At 37.3% G+C, this 25,399-nt stretch overlaps 1 protein-coding gene and 1 non-coding gene across 2 annotated transcripts in view; one reads left to right on the top strand and one right to left on the bottom strand.

The window, feature by feature from the left end:
• LOC125226734 (proteasome-associated protein ECM29 homolog) overlaps positions 1-25,399 on the top strand; it is a 68,922-nt gene that overhangs the window by 25,749 nt on the left and 17,774 nt on the right. Inside the window, 17 exon segments of the mRNA XM_048130821.1 lie at positions 166-280; positions 2,713-2,829; positions 3,621-3,921; positions 5,442-5,616; positions 6,034-6,411; positions 7,181-7,359; positions 10,643-10,801; positions 12,013-12,120; positions 12,931-13,044; positions 13,525-13,639; positions 14,640-14,823; positions 18,769-18,887; positions 19,496-19,665; positions 20,364-20,470; positions 21,149-21,278; positions 24,028-24,149; positions 25,155-25,377. Coding sequence (XP_047986778.1) covers positions 166-280; positions 2,713-2,829; positions 3,621-3,921; positions 5,442-5,616; positions 6,034-6,411; positions 7,181-7,359; positions 10,643-10,801; positions 12,013-12,120; positions 12,931-13,044; positions 13,525-13,639; positions 14,640-14,823; positions 18,769-18,887; positions 19,496-19,665; positions 20,364-20,470; positions 21,149-21,278; positions 24,028-24,149; positions 25,155-25,377 — 2,816 coding nt within the window.
• Positions 428-514, bottom strand: Trnas-cga. The gene has a single exon. It is a non-coding gene; the product is annotated as a tRNA-Ser (tRNA).

Below are 25,399 nucleotides of genomic sequence, written 5' to 3'. Positions count from 1 at the left end.
TTTAAATTCCCTTTATTTTTCTTGAAAGTTTCGTGAATTTTTCGAGAAATATAAGATTTTTTTGGAAAGTTTCCGCAACTTGCACTGACTTACTCAATATCTGTAATACAGATTCTGTATATCTGTTTTCAGATAAACTGGAAATAATGGACACGATATCCGAAGACCCGAGCACATCGCAAGAGGCGATGGATACAGACGAAGGTTCGGAGAGCAAGAAACCTAAAACCAGCGCCTTCGACGAGCCTCAAGCGCTGGCACTCTTCGCTTTACTTGACCAGTAAGCACCTATACAACTAGGGAACAAATCAAATTATTTTATTGAATATTTTTGATTTGTTATTTTTCAAGTCGTCACACTACTATATATAAATTATAAATTGAAATAGATATCATACACGAAAGAAAAAACGGCAAGGCCCACTGGTGACCGAGCCGGGAATCGAACCCGGGTCTTCAGCTTTCGCGGCTAACGTCTTTACCACTAGACTAGGGTTTGATTCCCGGCTCGGCCACCAGTGGGCCTTGCCGTTTTTTCTTTCGTGTATGATATCTATTTCAATCAGTAAGCACCTACTTGAAACTAGTCAATTCTATTTAAAACTAGTAAATTTTACTTAAAACTTGTTAGAAAAGTGGTTGAAATGGCTAACTAAACCTCAATTAGTAGGTAGTCGGCGTAGCCGAATGGCAATCGTCGACGCCAGAAGGGTCATTCCATTGTGACGGGTGGGACATTTATACTCTTTTTTGCCTACATTTTGCTTTATTTCTGCCAAACGGCAACAATTAGCGTATTAAATATGACATTATCAATTACTTGAATAATCAATGCGTACTGTACCATCAAAAAAAATATGAAAATGTCATTATTATTATGAGAAATTGATGGTATAAGAAGTGTGACGGGTGGGACTTCAAAGTGCCTCTCCTCTCCGACTTGACTTACACAATTCGCAATTGGTAAGAAACTACGAAACTTTTGTTAAACAACCATTTTTTATTTAATTCCTGATATTATATAGATTAGGTATTAGAATAATTTACGCAAATAACTCGTAAAACAAAAATAATTTTGCTTCTCAATGCTTGTGACGGGTGGGACAGCGCTTTGTGACGGGTGGGACGAGTAACATTTGAGTATACAAATATATGAAAAATATAAAGACAGTTCGTTTGTATTTACTTTAAATCAGCTCTTTTATTAATTATTTAATGTTACAAGTAATAATTTCAGTAGTTTTCTTAGAGCATTAAACCAAAAAAAATATTTTTTCAACTTGAATTTTTAAAGGTTCAGAAAATTGTCAAACCTTGTCAAACAGTCTATTACCACATACTTTTATCAGTGGGTCAGAAATAATGCCAAAAATTTTACCAGTTTTAATGAAAAAGACTTCTTCCTGACTCATAGGCCTCATTGCATTCATTGTGTTCTAAAAAGTAATACCACAACCGAATTAAGCAATATTAGACATATAATTTGCTTTAATATAACCCAGTTAGGTTTAACTAAACTTAAAAGAAGGATTTTATACTCATTAACTCAAGTTTTATCAGATAACCCATTTTGCTCACCCGTCACTGTGACGGGTGGGACCTACTTTGAAAAGCGTTAAAAGTATACTTTTATTCACAAGAGCAACGCGTTTTTTAGCTAAAATAACCAACCTCAACCTAATTGTTACTTTCACAAAGTAAGACATCAAGAGTTTAGATACTTTTAGGGTAAACAAGAAAAAACTTTGTTTTATTGTGACGGGCGGGACGTGAGTTACGCATTGTGTAGACGCCCAATAAATCCTAACCATGAAACTTAATTTAAATTTACTTGCCACTGGTTTAAACAGCTTTAAATATATTTTCTTTTACACATATCACTTTCTCCATAATGTTTATTAAAAGCGCGAAATAGCGCTGCCAACTTAGGGTATATATATGCCACCTTAGACAACTGGTGCTAGGGGTACGTTTGGACACATATAAAATGCAAAAAAATGTCATAAAAAGGAAAAACTCATTGATTCATAAAATTAGGCATAATGTTCTATTCTCTAGATGTAGATTTAAATGTAAATTAAGTTATTTAATTTTTATGCCTGTGGTGTCGGTTTCGCTGGAATGACCCAGAAGCTAAACGAAATGCAGTCTGGCTCTGTCACGCCAATATATGGCGCAATAATGGCGTCTTTTTCCATACAATTGGTCCGACGCTAAGCTCGCGAGACACTAAGTGAGAGGGGGCCCTAATGCTTTAAAAATAGACATTCATACTTTTTTTTATACTACGTCGGTGGCAAACAAGCGTACGGCTCGCCTGATGGAAAGCGGTCACCTTAACCTATGGACGCCTGCAACTCAAAGAGTGTCACATGCGCGTTGCCACCCCATTAGAAACTTGTACATTCCCTTTTGCTGTGTTAAATACACAGTAAAAAGGAGTGCACAAGTTCCAAGGAGGGTTCGGGTTGCCGACGACTCAAAGGACAATAGACGGAATAAGTCAGTTCCGTAAGTCCTCCCGTCATCAGCACACCGCACCCTCGTTGAGCTCTGGCAGCCTTACTCACCGGCAGGAACACAACACTATGAGTAGGGTCTAGTGCTATTTGGCTGCGGTCTTCTGTAAGGCGGAGGTACTTACTTGACAGAAAGTACAAATTATATTCACACACTATCATGACAAATAATCTATGCATCTCTTTCCAACAGTTATATGCATAGTGAGGAGTCAATGATCAGATACATCGCAATGCGGTATTCTGCGGCCGTCTATCCTCAGGACTACATCCCGTCCAGATATCTATTGTTACTCGCCAGTGGAGACAGGTAAGAACATTATTTTTTACTTACTTGTGTGTCTTACTACACTTGGAAAACGCCCAAGTCAACTCTGCACAGTTACAGTCTAGCAAAAAATTGTAAAAATTAAAAAGTGGCAACATTGTTGTGCCCGTCGTCCCACTTTCTCACATTAATTGATTTGAACGAAACGACACTATAGTGTTGTAATTTTTTATTTATATATTTGTCAGACTGTCGTGATTCTATTTTAGAATTCTTCGGTTCATTCAGGATTTAATGCACGCCCTTGGCTTAAATATGATATTAGCTCGGCTTGGAAACACGTGTTTTGTCCTTTAATACCAGCAGGTAAAAACGCATATTATCCACTAGTGGGTAAAGTAATTTGACCTTGAATAAAGTCAAATTAACTGCTTTAAAATTGATAAAGTAGGTGAATCTAGTAATAAAGATGATTTACCACCTGTGGAACTACTGGAAGCACCGAAGCAGTGACAAACGCATTTTTTGCGTTGTAGTTTCTTCGCTATAGTGAGGGGAAAAGTTGTGTGTTACACTCGGGTGCAAATGTATTTTATTTCTCGTGTGTTAAAAAACTCGCAAGTTCAGGATTCTTTTCTCGAACCACTCGCTTCGCTCGTGGTTCAACTATAGAATCCTTTCACTTGCTCGTTTTTCAATTCCACACTCGGCGTTAAAATACAACTTTGCCCCCTTGTATAACAAATAACTATTGTTGCCTAGTGACTAGTGACACAATCTACTATTTTAACAATTTTATAGAAGTAATGTTAAAAGTTACTTATTTCTTCAAGCCAAGACGAAGTGTCAACAGAAGCCCTAAAATGCCTATACGGCACCTCCCGCCCAAGTGAGATCGAAGACGTCGTCAACAACGCAAACAAGAAAGAGACAAACACTGTCAACCTAGACGACGACACCTCCAAGAAAGACAAGGACAAAGAACAGGAAGAAGAGTTCAAAGTGCCAAAGTTTGGGGATATAGTGAATTACGTGTGGGACCAGATGCAGAAGAGGAAGAAAGGGTCGAATGCGAAGCATCGGTTTGTGGTCAATAATCAAGTGTTGCAGTTTCACCCTTTGACTTATCAAGAGGTGAGTTGATCATTGGTTTATTGGTTTATACAAAGAGGATCGAGTATAGAGAGTTACTGTCAAAGTAAAATGTGTAATCATAGTGCATAGACTGCCATCTCTCGACATAGGCTTAAATCTTTTGAACCTTTTGATATGTGTTAAAATGTCAAATATAATATTAGCGCCCCCCAAAGGTGTAGGTGTACCATCTAGGCCACCGTACCTTTTTCTCTATGGCTTAGATGTACGTTTTTTTCTTAGACCTTATAAGTCTATATCACGTTTATATATATATCTTACTTTATAATATTTCTACTAGAACACCCTTTTATGTTATCATGTGTTTCTTTCTAGGCACGAAATCTTGATAGAGCGTAATAGTTACACTTTGCCCTTAGAGCGTTTTCACATTACCCGATCCGATGTCGTATGCAGGAAGAATGTCAAAGGCAAAAAAACAAATATGGGTTCTTAAAGTATAAGATATCGGTCCTACATCCGATGTCGAATCGAATAATGTGAAAACGCACTTAGATGCCACTAGCGTTCTACATTTTTTTATAAGTTTTGTGTGAGGACACCATGGCCCTAAGGGATTGTATACATCCTTCCAAATCATGGATGAACAGGCAACTTCTGGGCGAGCTCACTCTTTCGTAGGCCACTTTGCCTTTGGATAGTCTATAGTCAAGAAAAAGCCCATTTATAATTTAAAAAAAATACACAATATACATTGTGGAGCGAAGAGCGATAGCCAGCCAGTGATGATGGCTGAGGGGCTTACGTCGCAATTACAATGCGTCGTTCACCTAGTACTGGAAAGTATGAGGTTGCCAGGCAACCGACATTGTTTTCATGCGGCGAACGACTAAGCCGGGCACTCACAAGTGAGCATCTACTATATCTATTTAGAGTGTCAAATGAACTCAGTAAAATCCACTGACTTGTCCGTCTTTAATCGCAGCTTGCAGCTTTCGGGCGTCAATTTTGTAAGTTGAAGTCAACAAAAACATTAAAGATGCCTCGTTACGTTATACTTATTTAATTGCAACAACACAAAAGTTATGAACACTCAAGGGCAGGCCCTTGAGTGTTCATAACTTTTGTGTTGTTGTCTCAGGAGACATATTTAAAATCACAGGCAAGTAACAACTTCAGTACAAAATCTGACACGCTCGGCCGCCATACAAATATATGAACTTGTTTCTTCTATTCTGTTACCAAAAAACACAGTGTGTACGTGCTGCTCGCAGCGAACCGATGTTTACAACGTACTCATTTAAGTTAGTGTAATTGCCGCTTTAGGCACGTTAGCAGGGGACGCTGGTTCGATACCTGCCCTGGAAATCTTGATTTTATTCGTACATACTTTTTTTTTTAAATTATAAATGGGCTTACTCTTGACCACAGACTAGCCAGAGGCAAAGACGTGGCCTACGATTTAGTGAGCTCGCCCAGAAGATGCCTGTTCACCCTTGATTTGAAGGTTGCCGGGTTATATTTTAGTTTCTAATTTCTAACTAATACCATACTTCTAGATCCTTCGCTACCTCCGCATGTGCCTGAACCGCGAGGCGGGCCTCCGCGACTGCTCGGAGCACCCTAATGCCACCTCCCCTCTGCTCGCCAAGTACTTCTACGAGAGACTGCTCGACTCTGAAGTGCTCGAGCAATACCTCTCCATGATCACCTCTCTACTGAGCGCTAGCCCAGGTAAAGGTTGCATGTGTCGCTAGGTTGTCTTTGCTGGTCACTTCTGCTAGAGTTTGCTCGACTTTGATCGATACCTCTATGGTCACCTCTCTACTGAGCTTCAGCTCAGGTAAAGTTGTCAGTTTTTGGTCGAACATATAATTTCTGACAAAAAAAAAATATTTAGCCGGTCTTGCTCTCTGAAACATGTCGAAATATAACATGATGATTATGGACTAGAATGGTCTATCATAAGCTTTTAGACTTTGCTATCAATTTGTTTTTCATTCAGTCACCAGCAAAAAATAGAGAGAGATCTTGTTTGAATCTAAATATACAGACAAATTGTAGATGAAGTCATATATATATGTATTGACCATAAACTGTTGAGTTTGTATCAATTTTGTGTTCCTACCATTACTTTTTTTTTTTTTTCAGAAATAATGCCGCTCACATGCTTCCTAGACATCGTGGGCTGTGTGCCCGAAAAGATGGCGGCCAAATACACGCATCTCCTCCCCTTCCTCAAAAACCTCTTCATAACCTCTACCAAGGAAGACATCCGAGAGGCCGCTTCCGTCATCTACGCTATAATCTCAGTACACACCAGCGATAAGTCAGCGATAGAGCGCGAGTTGAAAGAGTTCGTGGTACAGGGGGAGGGTAATAGGAACTTGGAATCCCAGTGTGGATACTTGTGCGTGTTTTCGCATGTGTGCGAGCGGTGTCTCGTGTTGGCGAAGAGGGGGAAATTTGGGGGGAAGGGGTTCAGTGGGGCGAATTGGGAGCCGTATCAAGAGGGGGTTAGAAGTTTAGGTAAGTTGCTTGATCATGTAACATTTACTTATTGTTTTTATCTAATTAGGTGAACTATGAATAAGATGTCACATAAAAAAAATCATTTAAAGCGATAAGGGCATTTTCCTCAAGGGCATTTTCAGAATTTGGATCCCCCAATTCGTTAACAAAAATTAACTCACTGTCAGTCTTGCAATTTAGCATAAAATATGTCTCAAAATTCACCTTTTTCACATTCTGAATGTAGATTATCGCTTTAAGTTTAAGTAACTAACACAAAAACAATATTTTTATTGAAATTTCATGCTTAATTATCATCACAAAACTGACAGCGAGTTAATTTTTGTTAACAACTTACGCTAATTGGGGGTCCCAAATTCTGAAAAACCCATCACGATAAATATTACAAAACCTCCAATTGAAATTTTTAAATTATTAATGCTTACTTGACTGTAAATTACAATGTAGTTAAAAATACAAATGACTGTTTTGAAACATTATTAATGATTGTATAAGAAACTGGCGTATTATGTTACATTTGTTTACCCTTGTTAAAAAAAAAATAGGACACTCTTACACAGATCGACTGAGTCCTACGGTAAGCTCAAGAAGGCTTGTGTTGCAGGTACTCAGACAACGATATATATAATATACAAATACTTGTATACATAGAAAACATCCATGACTCAGGAACAAATATCTGTGAGATTCGAAACCGGGACCGTGGAAAATACCTACAAGACCTGCAACCTGTTTTTAAAATAATGAATCATGTTTTATATTCCAGCCAAATTCCTGTCCAACCCGCAAACGCTCCTAGTAAATACATCCGTATCCGCTATATCTCTCCTTGCGAGAGCGGGGCCTCTACCGCTACCTGACTCCGATCCTAAACAGGCTGCGACCATACAAAGCGACACACCGTTCAATGTGAACAAGACTGATTCAGAAGACACGGTGAACAAGGTATGTAGCTAGTTGTGTTCCTATAGTAGTCATATTAGCTATATCTCCCCTTGCGGGAGTTGGACTTCTACCGCTACCTGACTCCGATCATAAACAGGCAGCGACCATACAAAGCGACACACCGTTCAATGTGAACAAGACTGATTCAGAAGACACGGTGAACAAGGTATGTAGCTAGTTGTGTTCCTATAGTAGTCATATTAGCTATATCTCCCCTTGCGAGAGTTGGACTTCTACCGCTACCTGACTCCGATCATAAACAGGCAGCGACCATACAAAGCGATACACCGTTCAATGTGAACAAGACTGATTCAGAAGACACGGTGAACAAGGTATGTAGCTAGTTGTGTTCCTATAGTAGTCATATTAGCTATATCTCCCCTTGCGAGAGTTGGGTCACTACCGCTACCTGACTCCGATCCTAAACAGACTGCGACTATTTAAAGCAACACACCGTTCAATGTGAACAAGACTGATTCAGAAGACACGGTGAACAAGGTATGTAGCTAGTTGAGTTCCTATAGTAGTCATATTAGCTATATCTCCCTTGCGAGAGTTGGACTTCTACCGCTACCTGACTCCGATCATAAACAGGCAGCGACCATACAAAGCGACACACCGTTCAATGTGAACAAGACTGATACAGAAAGCACTGTGAACAAAGTATGTAGCTAGTTGTGTTCCTGTAGTAGTCATAGAAGACACGGTGAACAAGGTATGTAGCTAGTTGTGTTCCTATAGTAGTCATATTAGCTATATCTCCCCTTGCGAGAACTACCGCTACCTGACTCCGATCCTAAACAGACTGCGACTATTTAAAGCAACACACCGTTCAATGTGAACAAGACTGATTCAGAAGACACGGTGAACAAGGTATGTAGCTAGTTGAGTTCCTATCACAGAACTAAATCAAGATAGAAGGAAAATGCTCGGCGATTAACAGCGAAACCGAGCGTGTAACGTTTTGTGTCGAGCCTATGACGTCACGAGTGTACTTTAGTGATGGGAACGTTGTCGCCGCGTAACCCATTCGATCGATTGTGGAGGTTGCGTGCGGGATGCCCGCCGAAGTTAAAAATATCGGATGTTCATCTTCGTTGTGAAATGAAGTAAGTATATACCTGTATTCGTGTGATGACAAACAATTCACTAGTAGGTATAGAATTTGCCTAAGGCCGGGAACAAAGATTTTAGTAGGTAGGTATTAATACTAGTTAATATTTCGTAATATTTTTAAGAAAATCGACCATGTACTCACTTCATTATCCTCATGTTATTTGTTACAACTTTTAGTAATATATAAATATAATTAACCATTAACACATTTTTAGAGTTATTTTTATTCATAATAAATATAGAGCGTATTATGTTTGTATTTGTTTTTCTGCCGACCACAAATTCAACGTTAATACCGTAACTGTAACCTATTTTAAAGTTAAATTTACTTTTCACTCGTACTTTATATGTATAGTTTCATAACAATATAAAAACATAATTATAATTTCCACTGCTTTGCAAAATCGATTTAAATCGAATAAGGAAATTGCAGCATACATGACGATATAGTTCCTTGGTGCACCACTATTCTTAAGTTCGACGTGAGTTCGACGGACAAAATAACAAATCTACCTTCACTTTGTCTCGACAGTTTGAATAGCCTATTTTTATATCGCTTGTTTTAAACGCACGCCAAGTCGGACTCGTCAAATTAAAGCCGCAATGGAAAACTAGTTTGACGGCCGTACGTCAGCTAATGTTTTGATGATAAAAATAGGAAAATCGTGTTTTTTCTTTAATAAAAAATATTTTAGGACAAATGGTACTTACCGATGATAGGAAACACTTTGTTTAACACCCTTGCTTTTATTGGTGGTGTTTGAACAGTTAATTATCGAATACCGACCCATTTTGTATTTTTCACTGTATGTCACTCGCGGGCAGCGGTCGGGAGCAGACTGACTTGCGCGGCGAACAATGTTGCTCGCTATTTAACTTTTCCGCACGCGAAGTAGATACACTTTTTCCTTCTATCTTGATTTAGTTCTGTGGTTCCTATAGTAGTCATATTAGCTATATCCCCCTTGCGAGAGTTGGACTTCTACCGCTACCTGACTCCGATCATAAACAGGCAGCGACCATACAAAGCGACACACCGTTCAATGTGAACAAGACTGATACAGAAAGCACTGTGAACAAATGTATGTAGCTAGTTAAGTGTTCCTGTAGTAGTCATGTTTTTGTATTTGTTACGTATATACATACATTGATGCGAGGGGAAATCAAACGGGGAGTGATAACGAAATCATTTGGATACTAAGATTCTGATGTTTAATTGGCTAATATAGGGAACTTGACTGTAGTTAAAATAAAATATGTTATATACCATGCACGTAATAAAGCATCAGATAATTATAAGAAAAACATGGACAGAAGTTATTTTTAAATCCAATTTCTATTTAATAAGTCAGGTAGAAATATATAAAGTAACTGAGTTGACCGTGACGTCACACAATTCGATTTCATATAAATTCCATATTAGCAAGTCGTTCAAATTTGTTTTGACAGTTCTTAAAAAGAAGCTGATTTGACTAGGAGGTAAGTAGCCTATTCCTTCATTGTGTATAAAACAATAAATCACAGATATTTTTTAATTTTTTTCCCCTCACTACCTCGGAAACACGTGTTTTATCCTTTAATGCCAGCGGGTAAAAACGCATTTTATCCACTAGTGGGTAAAGTAATTTGACCTTGAATATACAATACAATACAATACAATACTCTTTATTGCACACCTTGATAAAATACAACAATACAAAACAAGGAAGAAACACGAACAAAGGTAAACAACAGGCGGTCTTATCGCTAAAGAGCGATTTCTTCCAGACAACCTTAAGGTAGCGGAAATTGAAATTATTGGAATATAATAATAATAATATATAATATAATTATTGGAATATAGTCAAATTAACTGCTTTAAAATTTACAAAAGTAGGTGAATCTAGTAATGAAGATGATTTACCACCTGTGGAACTACTGGAAGCAGTGATAAACGCATTTTTTGCGTTGTAGTTTCCTCGCTATAGTGAGGGGAAAAGTTTTGTGTTACACTCGGGTGCAAATTTATTTTACTTCTCGTGTGTTAAAAAACTCGCAAGTTCTCTCTACCTCTACCACTAGGTTCGCTCGTGGTTCAACTATAGAATCCTTTCACTTGCTCGTTTTTCAATTCCACACTCGGCGTTAAAATACAACTTTGCCCCCTTGTATAACAAATAACTATTAGTTCACAGTAGCAGACAGCCTCTTCAGAATAGTCGGCAACGCGAAGCTGCCGTCTAAAATAAAGGAGCGAGCGTTGTACACACTCGGACTACTCTGCTGCGGCGAGCGTTTTCCCTTCGCGAAGCAAATCGTTAAAGGGTTCCTGCAAATGGCTAAAGATGTAAGTAATATTACTCATGTCACAAAAATAAAATGTCTCATATGCTCGTAGTTCAGAGTTCAAAATCTACGGGACGCGACAGAGATGGCATTAAGCATCGCTACCTTCTGGTCCCGCTTATTATTAAAAAAAAAAAAAAAGAAAACCATCGACACGAGAAGCAGAGTTCAAAAGTGTATAAACCTTTGTATAAGATAAAAAAAATCGTCTTTGTAAGATTATGTTGCACGAAGACGAGTGCCTTGACTCATACACCGTGTTTCCGGTATCACTCAAAACCTCAGACACCCCAACTGATTTTTATTTTTTTAAACGTCTCTACAATGTTCATTTTTTAATCTGATGATTATTATTTTTTTAAATTGAATTTTTAATTTTCTGTGCAGCTCTACTCGGCTTTTAACTCTACACTCAATAAAATAATTGCTAGCTACCATCATAAACCTTCAAACTGTTTAATTGTGTATGTTACAGCAACGACATAAGGTTTACCAATAGACAGCTATGTCACTGTAAAGCACTTTAACCTGTGTCACAGTAAACTTCAAATTGGACAGATGACGCAGTAAGCAAATTTAAACCTAACATTCAAAATGACAAGGTTGTAATTAGGTACGAGTTCAATTTGTTATGACTTATGATAAGCTTTAAAATTAAATTGACGCACAACGTCTATCTCGTAGCGGAAAAAATAATCGTCCAAGTAACCAGCCAGTATTAAAATCCTTAAATACTGAAAAGGTATACGTACAACCTCTGACAATATGATATGCACAATGTTGTATTACGAATTTGTAGAATGGGCACGTAAACAATATCTAATAATACAAATTAAAACAAAAAATATTACCCCCATCAAGATATAGCTCAATCGATTCTACTCTCGATTCTGAACAAACAGTTTTCAGGTTTTTAGTGTTAAGTGAAACACGGTGTATATTATAACCCTTAACTAATTGAGCATAAGGAGTACCTATATTTCCCAACATACTTTGAACTTAGTGTCTTTAACAGGTTTCAAAATTGACTAAATTTTAACATTCCTATGCCCAATTAAGGAGTCTACATCACAAAAAAGGAGGTTTTCAATTCGTTGGGATCTTTTTTTTAAAGGTTACATTTGACAAATCTGCGTGTCTCTCAATTTCCTATTTCAAAAATTGTCTGGGCTACTAGGCAGAAATTAGTGATTGGAAACTGTTTTTTTTCAGAGCAAAGAATTTGAAATACATTTACAAATTGGTGAGTCGTTGGTGTTGTGCGTAGAGGGTGTAAATTCCAACGAGAACAGAGATCTTTGGACCGAACTACCCAAAGAGGTAAGCTATGTTATTTATATTTGGAGTACCTTTCGTATATTATATATTTTCGTATATTTGGAGTACTCGTGTGGTGACGGGTTAAGAATTTCACCACCCCCTTTCTTCCCGTGGGTGTCGTAGAAGTCGACTGTGGGATATCGGTTAAATTGTGGCGTAGGCGAGAGGCTGGCAACCTGTCACTGCAATGTCACATTTTCGTTTTCTTTGAGCCCCTTATTTGCCAAGAGTGGCACTGAAGCTTTAGTAGTTTCACTTGCTCTGCCTACCCATTTATGGGATACAGGCGTGATTGTATGTTGATCTCTGATGGGCATCTACAGAAATCTTATAATTCATATAAACCTCTACTACCTATTAAAAAAAAAATACAGTCACCTTCGGCCCTGGATATAAATACAGATCCGTCCCTACCAAACTTTGTCAGCGATTTGTAGTTTTTGCAAAATGTTTCATAGACTATAGAAGAGAAAACCTCTGATGTTGGCATAAAGAAAATATAAAAATAAACTCCTCAATAGGCTAGTTTCCTATACTTAAAATAAAATATTTCGTGCAGTGCACGAAATAAAGCACCACATAATTAGGAGAAAATTATGGACAGAAGTTATGTTTAAACATAATTTCTATTTAATAAGTCAAAGAGAAAGATATAAAGTGATTGAATTGACCGTGACGTCTCTCCTCAGTACTTCATAGTAATTCCATATTAGCAAATCGTTTTGACAGTTCTTAAAAATAAGCTGATTTGACTATTAGGAAACTAGCCTATTGTACCCAAATGTAAAACAGTTCATGTGATTTTTATAGGGTGATGCTAAAATAAGAGATCGGGAGGCATTGAAGGAAAACGACGAGCTGTTAGAATGGCTGCTGCAGGAGCTGTTCAAGATCGGCAAGCACCCGCACCCACACTCCAGACAGGTACTTTAACGCTGTTACAGACTTAGTGCGTTATTAGTACACACGACGCGACGCGCAGAACTATTGATTTCCATCGTATTTTCTCTGAAACTTCCGTATTTGAATTCTTGTTAACCATTTACGCTAATTGGGGGTCCCAAATTTTGAAAATGCCCGTACTGAGAGTCCATACAAATAGCATGCCACGTTAGTGCATTTCTGTCAAAATACGATGGAAAAACAGTACTAAGTAAGGTCAATTCAGCTTTACTTGTCCAATCATGTAAACAAACACTGCTGGAAAACATTCTCTCATATCTCATTTCTCTGGAATAGTCCGTTTTCACATATCCAAGATGGCGCCTGTAATTTATGGGATATCGGTCATACATCCTATATCGGATTGGATAATGTGAAAACGCTCTAAACGGTTAAATGTCCTGTATATTTTGCCTTACGACATTATGAAACCATAATCCTAAAGTGTTTTTTTTTTGTTAGGCGACCAGTATTTGGCTTCTGGCTTTACTAAAGAACTGCCCCGAACGGGCGCCTATATCGAGCAAGCTGCCAGCGCTTCAGGAGGTTTTCATGGATTTCCTGTCCGAGAACAGCGGTAAGTAGAATAAACCGGCCATCACTACTACAAAACGTTCTCATGTTAGCGACTTCCAGCTCAGATATTCCGATGAGACGTCAAAACATAACCAGGCAGTCGTATGGGGTCGCGCGATAAATGATAAAACATCAGGCCGTCAAATAGTGCGATAGGGACGGCCTGCCGCCCGCACTATTTGTAGGTGGTGGTATCATTTATCGTGCGACCATGCTTATACGCCTGATGTTTTATCATTTATCGCGCGACCATGCTTATACGCCTGATGTTTTATCATTTATCGCGCGACCATGCTTGTTTGCCTGGAAAAAGAACATTGAACATCAAAATTAAAATAAAACGCAATGTACAAAGTTATCTATAAGTCTCAAAGTACGAATAATAATCGTACACGAGTATCGTTTAAGCAGGTTTCCTCGTTAAATTGGTAGCTAAGCATGTTTTTGAGCAGATATTAATACCTCTGCCACACTATGCTCCTCGCGCTCGCGCGATTATCGCACTAGGTTGTTGCCGGCCCGACGACTCACGCCGAAAAACCGACAAAATAGGGAGCGGTGGGCATGACGAGGAGCATGACGAGCGGCATGACGAGTAGCGCGGCCACACTATGCCTCTGCCTACTTCCCACGCCGCTCGTCAAATATGTGGCAGAGGTATTACAACGATAAAGACTAACCCCCTTATTCATAAACGTACTCTATAAAGTTATTAAGCCGATAAAGTTCGGTTGTCCTTTTCTATCACACCCATACGTCGGAAAGGGACAAACGAACTTTATCGGCTTGATAACTTTAGAGTACGTTTATGAATAAGGGGGTAAAAGTTTCTCACTGGCGGTGGAATGTTATTCCAATAGTTGGAAGCAACATAATGGAAGCTACTCTGATCACTTAATAGATTATATCGCAACGAGCATTTGTGTTATTTTATTTGTGTTACTTGTATGAAGACGTCAAATTTTGCTAACTGATCTAGTAGTTTTTTGTACTGTTAACAGAAATAGTCCAAGACGTCGCCAGCAAGGGCCTAAGTCTCGTGTACCAGAATTCCGAGGAGACTGCGAAGAAAGCCCTCGTGGCTCAGATCATAGAGCAGCTGACCAGTGGCAAACGCGCTGTGGCTCAAGTCACGGACGACACGAAGATATTCGAGGAGGGACAGCTGGGCAAGGCTCCCACGGGGTAAGTGTAGCTACTAAAATAAATGAAAAAATCGGCCAAGAGCGTGTCGGGCCACGCTCAATGACGGGTTCCGTAGTTTATTTATCTAACCCAAGCTTTTTCCTGTGTGTCTACTAAAGTAGGCAAAGTGGGTATAATTCAGAGTGACATTTGATATTTTCTTTATTTTTCCAAAAAGCTTCAATGGCTAACATAGTCTCATGTTATCAATCCTAGCCAAAATTTAAGGACGTTTTTGGAAAAACAAAGAAAATCTCAAATGTTATTCTGAATTATACCCACTTTGCCTACTTTAGTAGGCACACAGGAAAAAGCTTGGGTTTGATAAAGACCTTCAGTTTGTAACTGAAAATGTTCCTCCGAGACAAGCAGCAATATCTAAAGCAGATGAAAGCCATACACACTTATACATTGCATTTCATTCGTATTTTAATTACTGTATGATCAAATTTAAAAATATTTTAAGCGGGTTACTCACGTATTAAGTCGATATAGCGTAATATTTTTAAATATGTATGAGTGTCACGGGAGTTTTATAGTTAAGAGCCCGTCACGATGGGTAAAAATTCAGTATCTGTCAAATTACCCAATTTACACACACTAACGCACGTCACACTCACCAACATACTTTTCGCACACTACCGCAATTTACTGGAAGAGGTCAGTGACCTAAGTGAGAGGAACTTAAGACAGGTCTATAGTTTCACTGAAGATCAGTTGTAACGTTAAAATCCCATCAAAACCAAAAAAGGGAAATATGAGCCAAGTTCAATATTATATATGCCTTGGTTGTTGGCGTCAACGACAAAAGCAGTGAGATCTAAACGGGTACCAAGTTCAATGGCAGTCCTCAAAATGTTTTATGACAATTGATGACATAAAATATCATTTCTTATAACTTTTACACAGACCAACCCCTATAGACATCCATTACAAGACGACTCGCGGTCGCCAGCCTTCCTAGTATTTGCACTGATATAAGCGCGGGCGCTCGCCGTGCCCGATCAGTATCGACCAAGTAACAGACCCGAAAGCAGCGCGTGTTTTTCGCACAAAAAAATTGGAAAAGGGTATTTTGATGCCTTAAAGATGTCCACCTGTAGTGTGAAATGGTGTGGAAAGGTAACAAGAAGCTCAAATTTAAAAACAGACGGCATTACATTCCACAAATAAGTCATATTTATAATTTATTCAGAGCCGGCATAGGTCAACTTACATTGGCCACTTACGCGTCAGTAGAGGGACAGTCATACTTCTGTCCCTTTTCATCTGGCGCGACTGCCCGCCGACCTTGAAACGGCCAATCACAGCGCGCTTAACACATTCCCCGCCCGCTCCTCGCACCCCAAACACTGGTGACTCGTATCGCGAACAAAATATACAAGATTGCTACTCTATAGGAGGTTCTCTGTGAACTTTTAAAATAGAATAGAATAGAATATAATTAATTTATTCGTTAACACACACACAAAATAAACGTTACAAATAATAAGACATAAACAAGAAGGAGATCCAACGAAATGGTCTAATCTTCCGATCAGACCATCCGGTGAAACAAACACGACAGGCACATAATATGTATGTCACAAATATCAATATAAGAGCCAAATTTAAGACGTTTATGTGAAATAGTTTTTGTTATGAGGACGCCCATAGAGGCTCCAAATAGTTCGTGTAATATTACACACGATGTTGTCTGCCAGTTCGGTTACTTGAACTTGGCTTGACACGCTACCGTGTGTTTAGATTGCGGACAGTGTCAATTTAGTGTTACCATCTCACACGAATTGACTCCGATTATTTTTCAAAATAAATTTGTGCAAACACCATATAAAATCAAAACAACTCTGGTGTAAAAAACAGTGCTTCGTTTATCTAATTATAAATGGTTAAACCCTTTTCCGAATGAATTAAAATAATTCACTGTTCCTGATCGGTTTAGCCATTATATTATAACATCCGTTATAAATGCACTGAGATAAAGGTTGAGGTTATGTATGAACAGAGGTTGACAGTCAGTTTACATGTAAAATTGTTGCCATATATAGAATTCTTCATTAAAATAATAATTTTCAAAATTTAGTTAAAGTTGTCTGAATCTAAGGTTACGTGCCCCGTGTGCAAACACCATTTAAAAATTATATTGAACGTAAGAAGGTAAGTCATACAGAACAATTTTGTGATAAGATAATATATTATTACAATTAATAATTTCGCCATTTACGTAAATAATCGTTTATAGAATATAATTATAATGATTAGTTCTGTTAGTTTTTTCATACGCCACACTGAATGTCTCTTCGCGAAAGAGAATGTTACACACACTGACACACTAAATAATGTGACCAGTATAATGAAAATAAAGTCCAACGAGTTAAAATTAATTTTAAAACTCTTTCATTTTAATAAAGTTTAGAAGACAAAAAATACCTATATTTCTTATCATTGTATTAAAGTTACATGTATTTTTTTATTTCTCAACAATAATAAGTAGTAAACAACACAAAAAAAACGATTTTAAACTGAGACTCTTTTAGACGTGACGATATTTATTTACCTTATTACTTTTGAATACATTCATAGCACTGGCAATCTTTTTGTATCCGTATATGATTTCCAGTGTCAAAAACAAATGTCATTGGAGCAAATTTGGCGACACGTCTGCTCCGAACGAGCCCGATCGGGCGTCTGACTCAATAGAATCTGTTCGCAGTTTTGACGTTTGTATGGAAAATTTACGAAAGTTTATATTCAACATTGATTTTATTCGTTCTCTTTGTAAGGAAAAATATGAAAAGGTAATAATTCTGTAGTCCAGTTATCTAGCTTATAAAATAACATTATTTTAAAACTAAAACACGGTCGTACATATTCAAATTTATGAAGATGCCGACAGGGGCCGACCGCATTTTAGTTACAACTTTAAGTAAGTATGTATCTAAAATTGGAAGTGTTTCCTGATTTGTATTACACACTATTTTGCATACACATACTTAAAGTTTATAATTATCAAGAAAGCCTTTTGTTTGCCTAAAGGTTTTCGAAGTAATTGCCATTTGATTCGAAGTATTTTTAGACAAATATTGATGTCGTTTAACTTCCATTTACTGTATTTTAGTAGCATGGTAACACACATGTAAACTACTGAATTTTTAGTTTAGGATATAAGTAATGCGACAACATCAATTTTAGCAGCCTAAAGTATACAAAATTGAGCTCAGCTCACTCAGACGTGAGCACTATTTGCGGGTTTTCTTAAACTAGCGTCAGGAAAAAAATCATAATTAATTCAGGGAGTAACTTTTCCTTGATGTTAACTACTGATTTTGTAGATAAGAATACGCGCTGTTTAAAACAAGTGCTTTTCTTATCAATAAGTATATACTGAAACTAAAACCGGACGTAGAAAACTACCAATTTTACGATTTTCTACTTTTTGATATTGACGGCCTCTTAAAACTGTATGATCAAATTTGTCCAGAGCCAAAAGTACTAATATTTATATTTATGGGTGTAAAAAAAAACAACTGTACAATCATTGATATGTTATTGTCTGTATGTTTACACCATGAAATTAGTTAAAAGGTTTCCAACACAACTGTGATGTTATGTTTAAGGGTAAAGAAATTAGGATAGAAAGTTCATTTTATATGTCGGTGTATGAAGAATTTTGTCCAGCACTGTATACCTAATACTAGTATGTATGTATGTATGTATGTAAACACTTTATTGTACATAAGACAAGTTAAGACATAGAAATACAGTATAGTTATGGTGTACAAAGCCGAACTTATCCCTATAAGGGATCTCTTCCAGTCAACCTTTGAGCGAATTGAGAGGAAAAAAGTAATAAAAGTAACTAGTATGAGGCTATGAGCTAAATCTATTCAGATTATAAGCGACAGACAAATTCTTGGATAAAGTTTGTTTTATTTTTGATTACAGAGGCAATCTGTCTACGTACAAAGAACTGTGTTCCCTCGCCTCGGACTTAAACCAACCAGACCTTTTGTACAAGTTCATGCACTTGGCACACCATAATTCCATGTGGAATTCTAAAAAAGGTGAGTTCTGTTACTAATGTTACTATATACGAAATATTTACATCAACAATTTTGATGATCAAGATTAGTTTTATCACCCGCGTTGCCTCGGCCCAGGCACGTTTTCCGCTCTAGGAAATTGCCTCGCGACGTTCCTAGCTGTCTGTGGCCGGCTAATTGCTAAGAGTTGCTCTTAAACATGAACAGTTTAGTGTGCTCTGTCTACCTTTTCTGCAAATATAGGCTACTCATAGTGTTGTGTTCCTGCCGGTAAGTAAGGCTGCCAGAGCTCAACGAGGGTGCGGTGTGCTGATGACGGGAAGACTTACGGAACTGACTTATTCCGTCTATTGTCCTATGAGTCGTCGGCAACCCGAACCCTCCTTGGAACTTGTGCACTCCTTTTTTTACTGTGTATTTAACACAGCAAAAGGGAATGTACAAGTTTCTAATGGGGTGCCAACGCGCATGTGACACTATTTGAGTTGCAGGCGTTCATAGGTTACGGTGACCGCTTTCCATCAGGCGGGCCGTACGCTTGTTTGCCACCGACGTAGGATAAAAAAAGAGGCTTGAATTTATGTATGTATGCATTTTACAAAACAATGTAACTCTATTTTATTTTTCAGGAGCTGCGTTCGGGTTCCACTCTATAGCTCTACAAGCGGGGGCCCAGTTATCCGAACACTTGCCTAAGATTGTGCCGCGTTTATACCGCTACAGGTTTGACCCCACGCCGCGCATACAGAACTCTATGGCCAGCGTGTGGCACGCTTTAGTGCCCAATACACAAGCTACCGTGAGTATGAAGGCTCATTTATATGATTTCTCATTTCTATGTAATACTAGCTTTTACCCGCGGCTTCGCCCGCGTAATAAAAGTATTCTTATTGAAACGTTTACAAAAAATAAGATTTTCATTTTGATCCTTAGGTTTCTTTGTAGGTACATCTGTCCGCGATTATTTCGATTAAGGTATCCCCATCCCCATCCCCACCCCCACCCCCACCCCCAGGAGGCTATCATGCTAGGAGGTGAACTTTGAAAAATCCTTTCTTAGTGCTCCTCTAAGGTACTTCCGTGTCAATTTGAAATCTCTTGAACCAGAAGTAAAGATAAAAACTAAACCTATACTTATGGCTATTTTAACCCCATTGCACAACAACAGGGGAGAAAATATCTTTTCCACCTCATTATATTTTAAAATCGTTGTATTTATCGTGATCAGCGACCCGATAAACCATAAAAACGATATCCATATTGTGTTTTTGACTTTACCCCCTTTGCACCCCTTCAGGGGTCAAATTTTCAAAAAAACCTGAAACATGTATTTAGTCTAGTGTAGTAATGAGAGATCATTTATAACTACATATTAAACTGACCTCCAACGTTTCAGGGACGCCGTCCCCCTGAAACGTTGGAGGTCAGTTTAATATGTAGTCATACGCGATTAAGTCCCGATTTTAAAAATAATTATATTAATTTGTTGTTGTGCAGGTACATAAATACCACAAAGAGATCCTCGACGACCTCGTAGCCAACATGACTTCAAACCAGTGGCGAGTGAGGATGTCCTGCTGTAATGCCCTCGCCGATCTTCTCAGGTAACTTCTTTGCTTTCTTCGGTCTTGTTCTGATTAAAATTCTTAACATCTAATATTTGTCCTAACCCTTAAATGCATGAATTTTCTTTTAAGGAGATATTAATATATGTGATAGATAATGGTTATCTGACTCTGGGAAAAATAATAAAAAAAATATTTAAGATCGATTTTTATACTAAATCAGTGTTAGAAGTTAAATAGGCCAAATCTTATTTATATAAATATATCGTAATTGGTAAGTTTTATTTAAAAAAAATACTACTATTAAAAAGGTACACTATTTGTGAAACCTTTATAATCAAATGTTTAAACATAAACTAATTACTAACTCCAAAAAAATCAGCCTAAATCACATATTAAAAATCGCCATCGTCCTGTTTTTTCACACTTTTCCGACATTTCATCTTAATCCTTAAATAATAAATAGTACCTAAATCATTATATTATTTAATTGTATATTAAGTAATAATAAATAATAATTAAGCAATAAATGTGATTATGGATAGCTACATATCGAGCCACAGGCCATCAAATATAATATGATGCATATATACATCACCATGCATTTAAGGGCTAAGAAGATAAGTTGACGACTGCTTCTTTGTTTACCAAATTTATAACTCTAAAAAAACAACATAGTATTTACCCCTTCCTTATAACACTCACATACACTTTCAGAGGAGCGCTAAGTCTCCACGAGTCGCTGGCGCAGCTGGGGACGCTGTGGGCGCAGCTGTTCCGCGTCATGGACGACGTGCACGAGGGCACAAGGCAGGCCGCCACCGCCGCGGCCAACGTGCTCTCCAAGGTACTTTAAATCGTAAATACAACAACATTTAAACTAATTCCATATTATTGCACTTTTTAGGGTTCCGTATGAATGAATTAATGAATGAAATATTTATTTGTATCAAACAAGCGTATATACAGGTCTTACATAATAGTGGTTTTTCATGAACGATTCTTGTTTTGCCACGACGGGCGTACAAATATTGTTCTTATAACTAACTTATTTAGGTACTATGTACAAGATACAAACTAAATTCATGCATTACATGCAATTATATATATACAAATTTATTTTTAAATTATATTTTATTAAATATCATTATCATTTTAAAAATTTACTAGTAGTAATATTAATTATTTCAATGATCATAAATTACATTTGTTGATGAATTCATTAACGGAATAATAACATTATTTTATTAAATAATCAAATAATTTCGTTTTAAACATATTTATAGGCATTTCTTTAAATGTATCAGACAGAGTATTATAAATCTTAATAGCCATACAGTATGTTTTTTTCCGTGATAGCGCTAGATTGGTTTTCGGTAAGTTTAACTTATACCTATGTGTTCCTCTTTTAGAATTTGTGACTCTTACATCAAATAATTCTATATTTTTATTTACGAACATACATCTCAAACACATACAGACATGGAAGTGGCAGTATACGCTTGGATTGGTAAAGTGGTGTACAAGGGTCAAGGAAGTCGGCTCCACATAAAGTGCGAATGCATTTTGTTTGCAGTTTAAAAATAATATCAGCATCTGTCGTTTCCCCATAGTATGAGACCGTATCTTAGTATTGACGACACATAACCGTGATATGCAGAAAGGGCTGCTTCTTCTGAAACTACATTTCTTAACCTATATAACACATAGACAATTCGATCAAGTCGTATTCGTAAATTGTCAATATGACTCTTCCAGTCACAGAAACAGTCTAATGTTATTCCTAAAAATGTCGCAGATTTAACTTCTTCAATTGGTTGATTATTGTACATGATACATTTAGATTACAAATTTTACTTCTACATGTCAAAAATTGCATAAATTTAGTTTTTACCACTATTATACTCAAATTATTATTATCCATCCAATTTATTACGTCATTTAGAGCTTGATTTATTTCATATTCAAATGTTAAACGATTATTACACTTTATAAGTAAGGTTGTATCATCTGCGAACAATATACATTTGTGATTCGTTGCATCTGGTAGGTCATTTATATAAAGAAGGAATAGCAATGGACCTAATATACTTCCTTGAGGTACACCGGTAGCATTGACTTTATAATTAGATCTATATGCAATTCGATCACGATCAGTTATTCTCATGACTTCCACACACTGATGTCTGTCAGTTAGATAACTACTTAACCAATCGTACGGAAGACCCCTTATTCCATATCTAAACAGTTTACTCATTAATATGTTATGGTTTACAAAATCAAAAGCTTTAGTCATATCTAATAAAACTGCTACTACGGGTATCCTATTATCAAGGTTTTGAGTTATATATTTTACCAGATTGAAGCATGCTTTAGAAGTAGAGCTATGTTTACGAAACCCGAATTGCTCTGCTTTTAGAACTTGAATGTAGCTTATAAAATTAGTAATTTTATTATGCATAAGTATTTCTAAAATCTTAGAGAGAATGGGTATAAGGGTAATCGGTCTATAATTGCTAACCTCTAACTGAAATTTGGTACCTATATGTATTATCAATCACGCCGACAAAGTGAAAAAATAAAAAGTGGAAAAAAAATATTTTATTGGGGTACACTCCCACGTAAAGTGGGGATTGTTTTTTTTTTCGTATTTCAGCCCTAACGTGTGATATATTGTGGGTTGTGGGATAGGTATTTCAAAATGAATAGTGGTTTACATAAATCATTTTTCAATATTGTTGATATTTTCGAAAATAATCGCTCCAAAAGTAATAAAAATACGTAATTAATTAGAATTAGACATACAGATTGTCAAATTTAATTATAAAACCAATCGTTACGATTGCCGTAATCTCACTCTAGAGGTCTGCGACAGCTGACACATCATACTATATAGCAAAATAGAGCCATCTTTGATAGGTCCTTATACTGTGGCAGTATAAAAAGGCGCCGTGGAGAACAAACCTTATAAACGAAGTTTTGAATCCCTACAGAAAATGTGAATTCTTCGTTTACTGACCATTCGGGTCTGTTTCAGTATAAAAAGTTTTATGTTTCAACCATCGACCTACAATAGGGACTGAGCTCACACTTTTTTTGCCATACTAAATTGAACCTTATCACCTGCGCATATAGGCGTTCTTGACAGACTAGCACAAGTGTGTCCACATGAGAGGGTCAAAGTTGGGGCTGGTGTCCCTCTCGCACGTGTGACCAGTGTTAAAAAATTACTATAGTAGTAGTATTTTTACCTGTATGATAACTAAATTTATAAACTTCTTAAATTATTTTCGTATTATATTGAGGCAAGGGTATTAATACCTTGTAACGAATTGGTATGTCATTATTATGAAGCCATAAAACCAAAAAATTGCGCAATTATTAAAAACCTTTAATTGGGTATTAGTAGATTTGGTAGTAACTTTGAATATTGACTGGTATCCCCAAATGATGACAGTGATGACGTCATTCAAATGATTTTGATAGTGGTAATAAGTGCGAGAGGGACACCAGCCCCAACTTTAACCTCTCATGTGGACACACTTTTTGGGCTAACAACTCATTCTGGTTTAATTATAATTCTGTGGTTTCAACAGCTATGCGTCCGCGCATCCGACGTGAGTCAAGGCAAAGACGGCAAGCAAATCGTGTCGGCCATCCTGCCTGTGTTATTGGATAACGGCATCACTAACATCGCGCGGGAAGTCAGGAGTGTCAGGTAAGAAGCTATACCTATAATTACATAAAAAGACAAGAAAAAACATTTAAAAAGATGCCAAGGCGGTGCCATGGTCAAATATTGTTAAAAATGTTAAAATTTTTACTTTTAATCTGATCTAAATACATACAAGTCAATTCACTAGAGCTGGCAAGAATGAAACGAATGAGTGATTGAAAATATGCCTAAGTATATGTGTTACCACAGAACCAGATTTACATAGAAGAAATAAGTTCATCTATTTGTATGGCGGCCGAGCGTGTCAGATTTTGTACTGAAGTTGTTACTTGCCTGTGATAATATGATATCGTTTCGAGTGACGTCACGGTTAACTCAGTTACTTTAATCTTTCTATTAGACTTATTAAATAGAAATTGTGCTTAAAAACAACAGACTTCCACGTTTTACTTATAATTATCTGCATGCATGGTTTAATAGTTATTTGTTAAACAAGGGGGCAAAGTTGTATTTTAACGCCGAGTGTGGAATTGAAAAACGAGCAAGTGAAAGGGCTCTATAGTTGAACCACGAGCGAAGCGAGTGGTTCGAGAATAGAATCCTGAACTTGCGAGTTTTTTAACACACGAAAAGTAAAATACATTTGCACCCGAGTGTAACACAAAACTTTTCCCCTCACTATAGCGAGGAAACTACAACGCAAAAAATGCGTTTAACACTGCTTCCAGTAATGGTGGTAAATCATCTTTATTACTAGATTCACATACTTTTATCAATTTTAAAGCAGTTAATTTCACTTTATACAAGGTCAAATTACTTTACCCACTAGTGGATAAAATGCGTTTTTACCCGCTGGTATTAAAGGACAAAACACGTGTTTCCGAGCTAGTGAGGGGAAAAATATTTTATTTTAAGTACAGGCAAGTTCCCTATCGTTAATTTGACTAGCACAAGAAAAATCATCTTTAGAATATCATTACGAATAATTAATCATTTCCGTATCCGTCAGTCCCTCTATCAGTCATTGTAATGAACCTTTTTTTTCAGTTTACAGACGGTCTCCAAACTAGTGAGCGCAGCGGGTGATTCTCTCGCACCGTTCCTTCCCAAGCTCATACCCGCTTTAGTCAGTGCGGCAGGCGAACTGGAGTCTGCCAAACTGTCTTACCTTAGTACGGCGATGGGCACCGACAGTGGGACTAGAGATCTTATCGACGATATGCGAGCCAACGCAGCTAGGCAACACTATACTACTGACACTGTTGTTAAGGTAAAATTTAACCTTATCCATA

This window comes from Leguminivora glycinivorella, chromosome 5 (assembly GCF_023078275.1).
Source record: "Leguminivora glycinivorella isolate SPB_JAAS2020 chromosome 5, LegGlyc_1.1, whole genome shotgun sequence".
NCBI classification, from domain to species: Eukaryota; Metazoa; Arthropoda; class Insecta; order Lepidoptera; family Tortricidae; genus Leguminivora; species Leguminivora glycinivorella.
The sequence above is the reverse complement of the archived record's forward strand: the minus strand, read 5'-3'. Positions and strand labels throughout refer to the sequence as shown.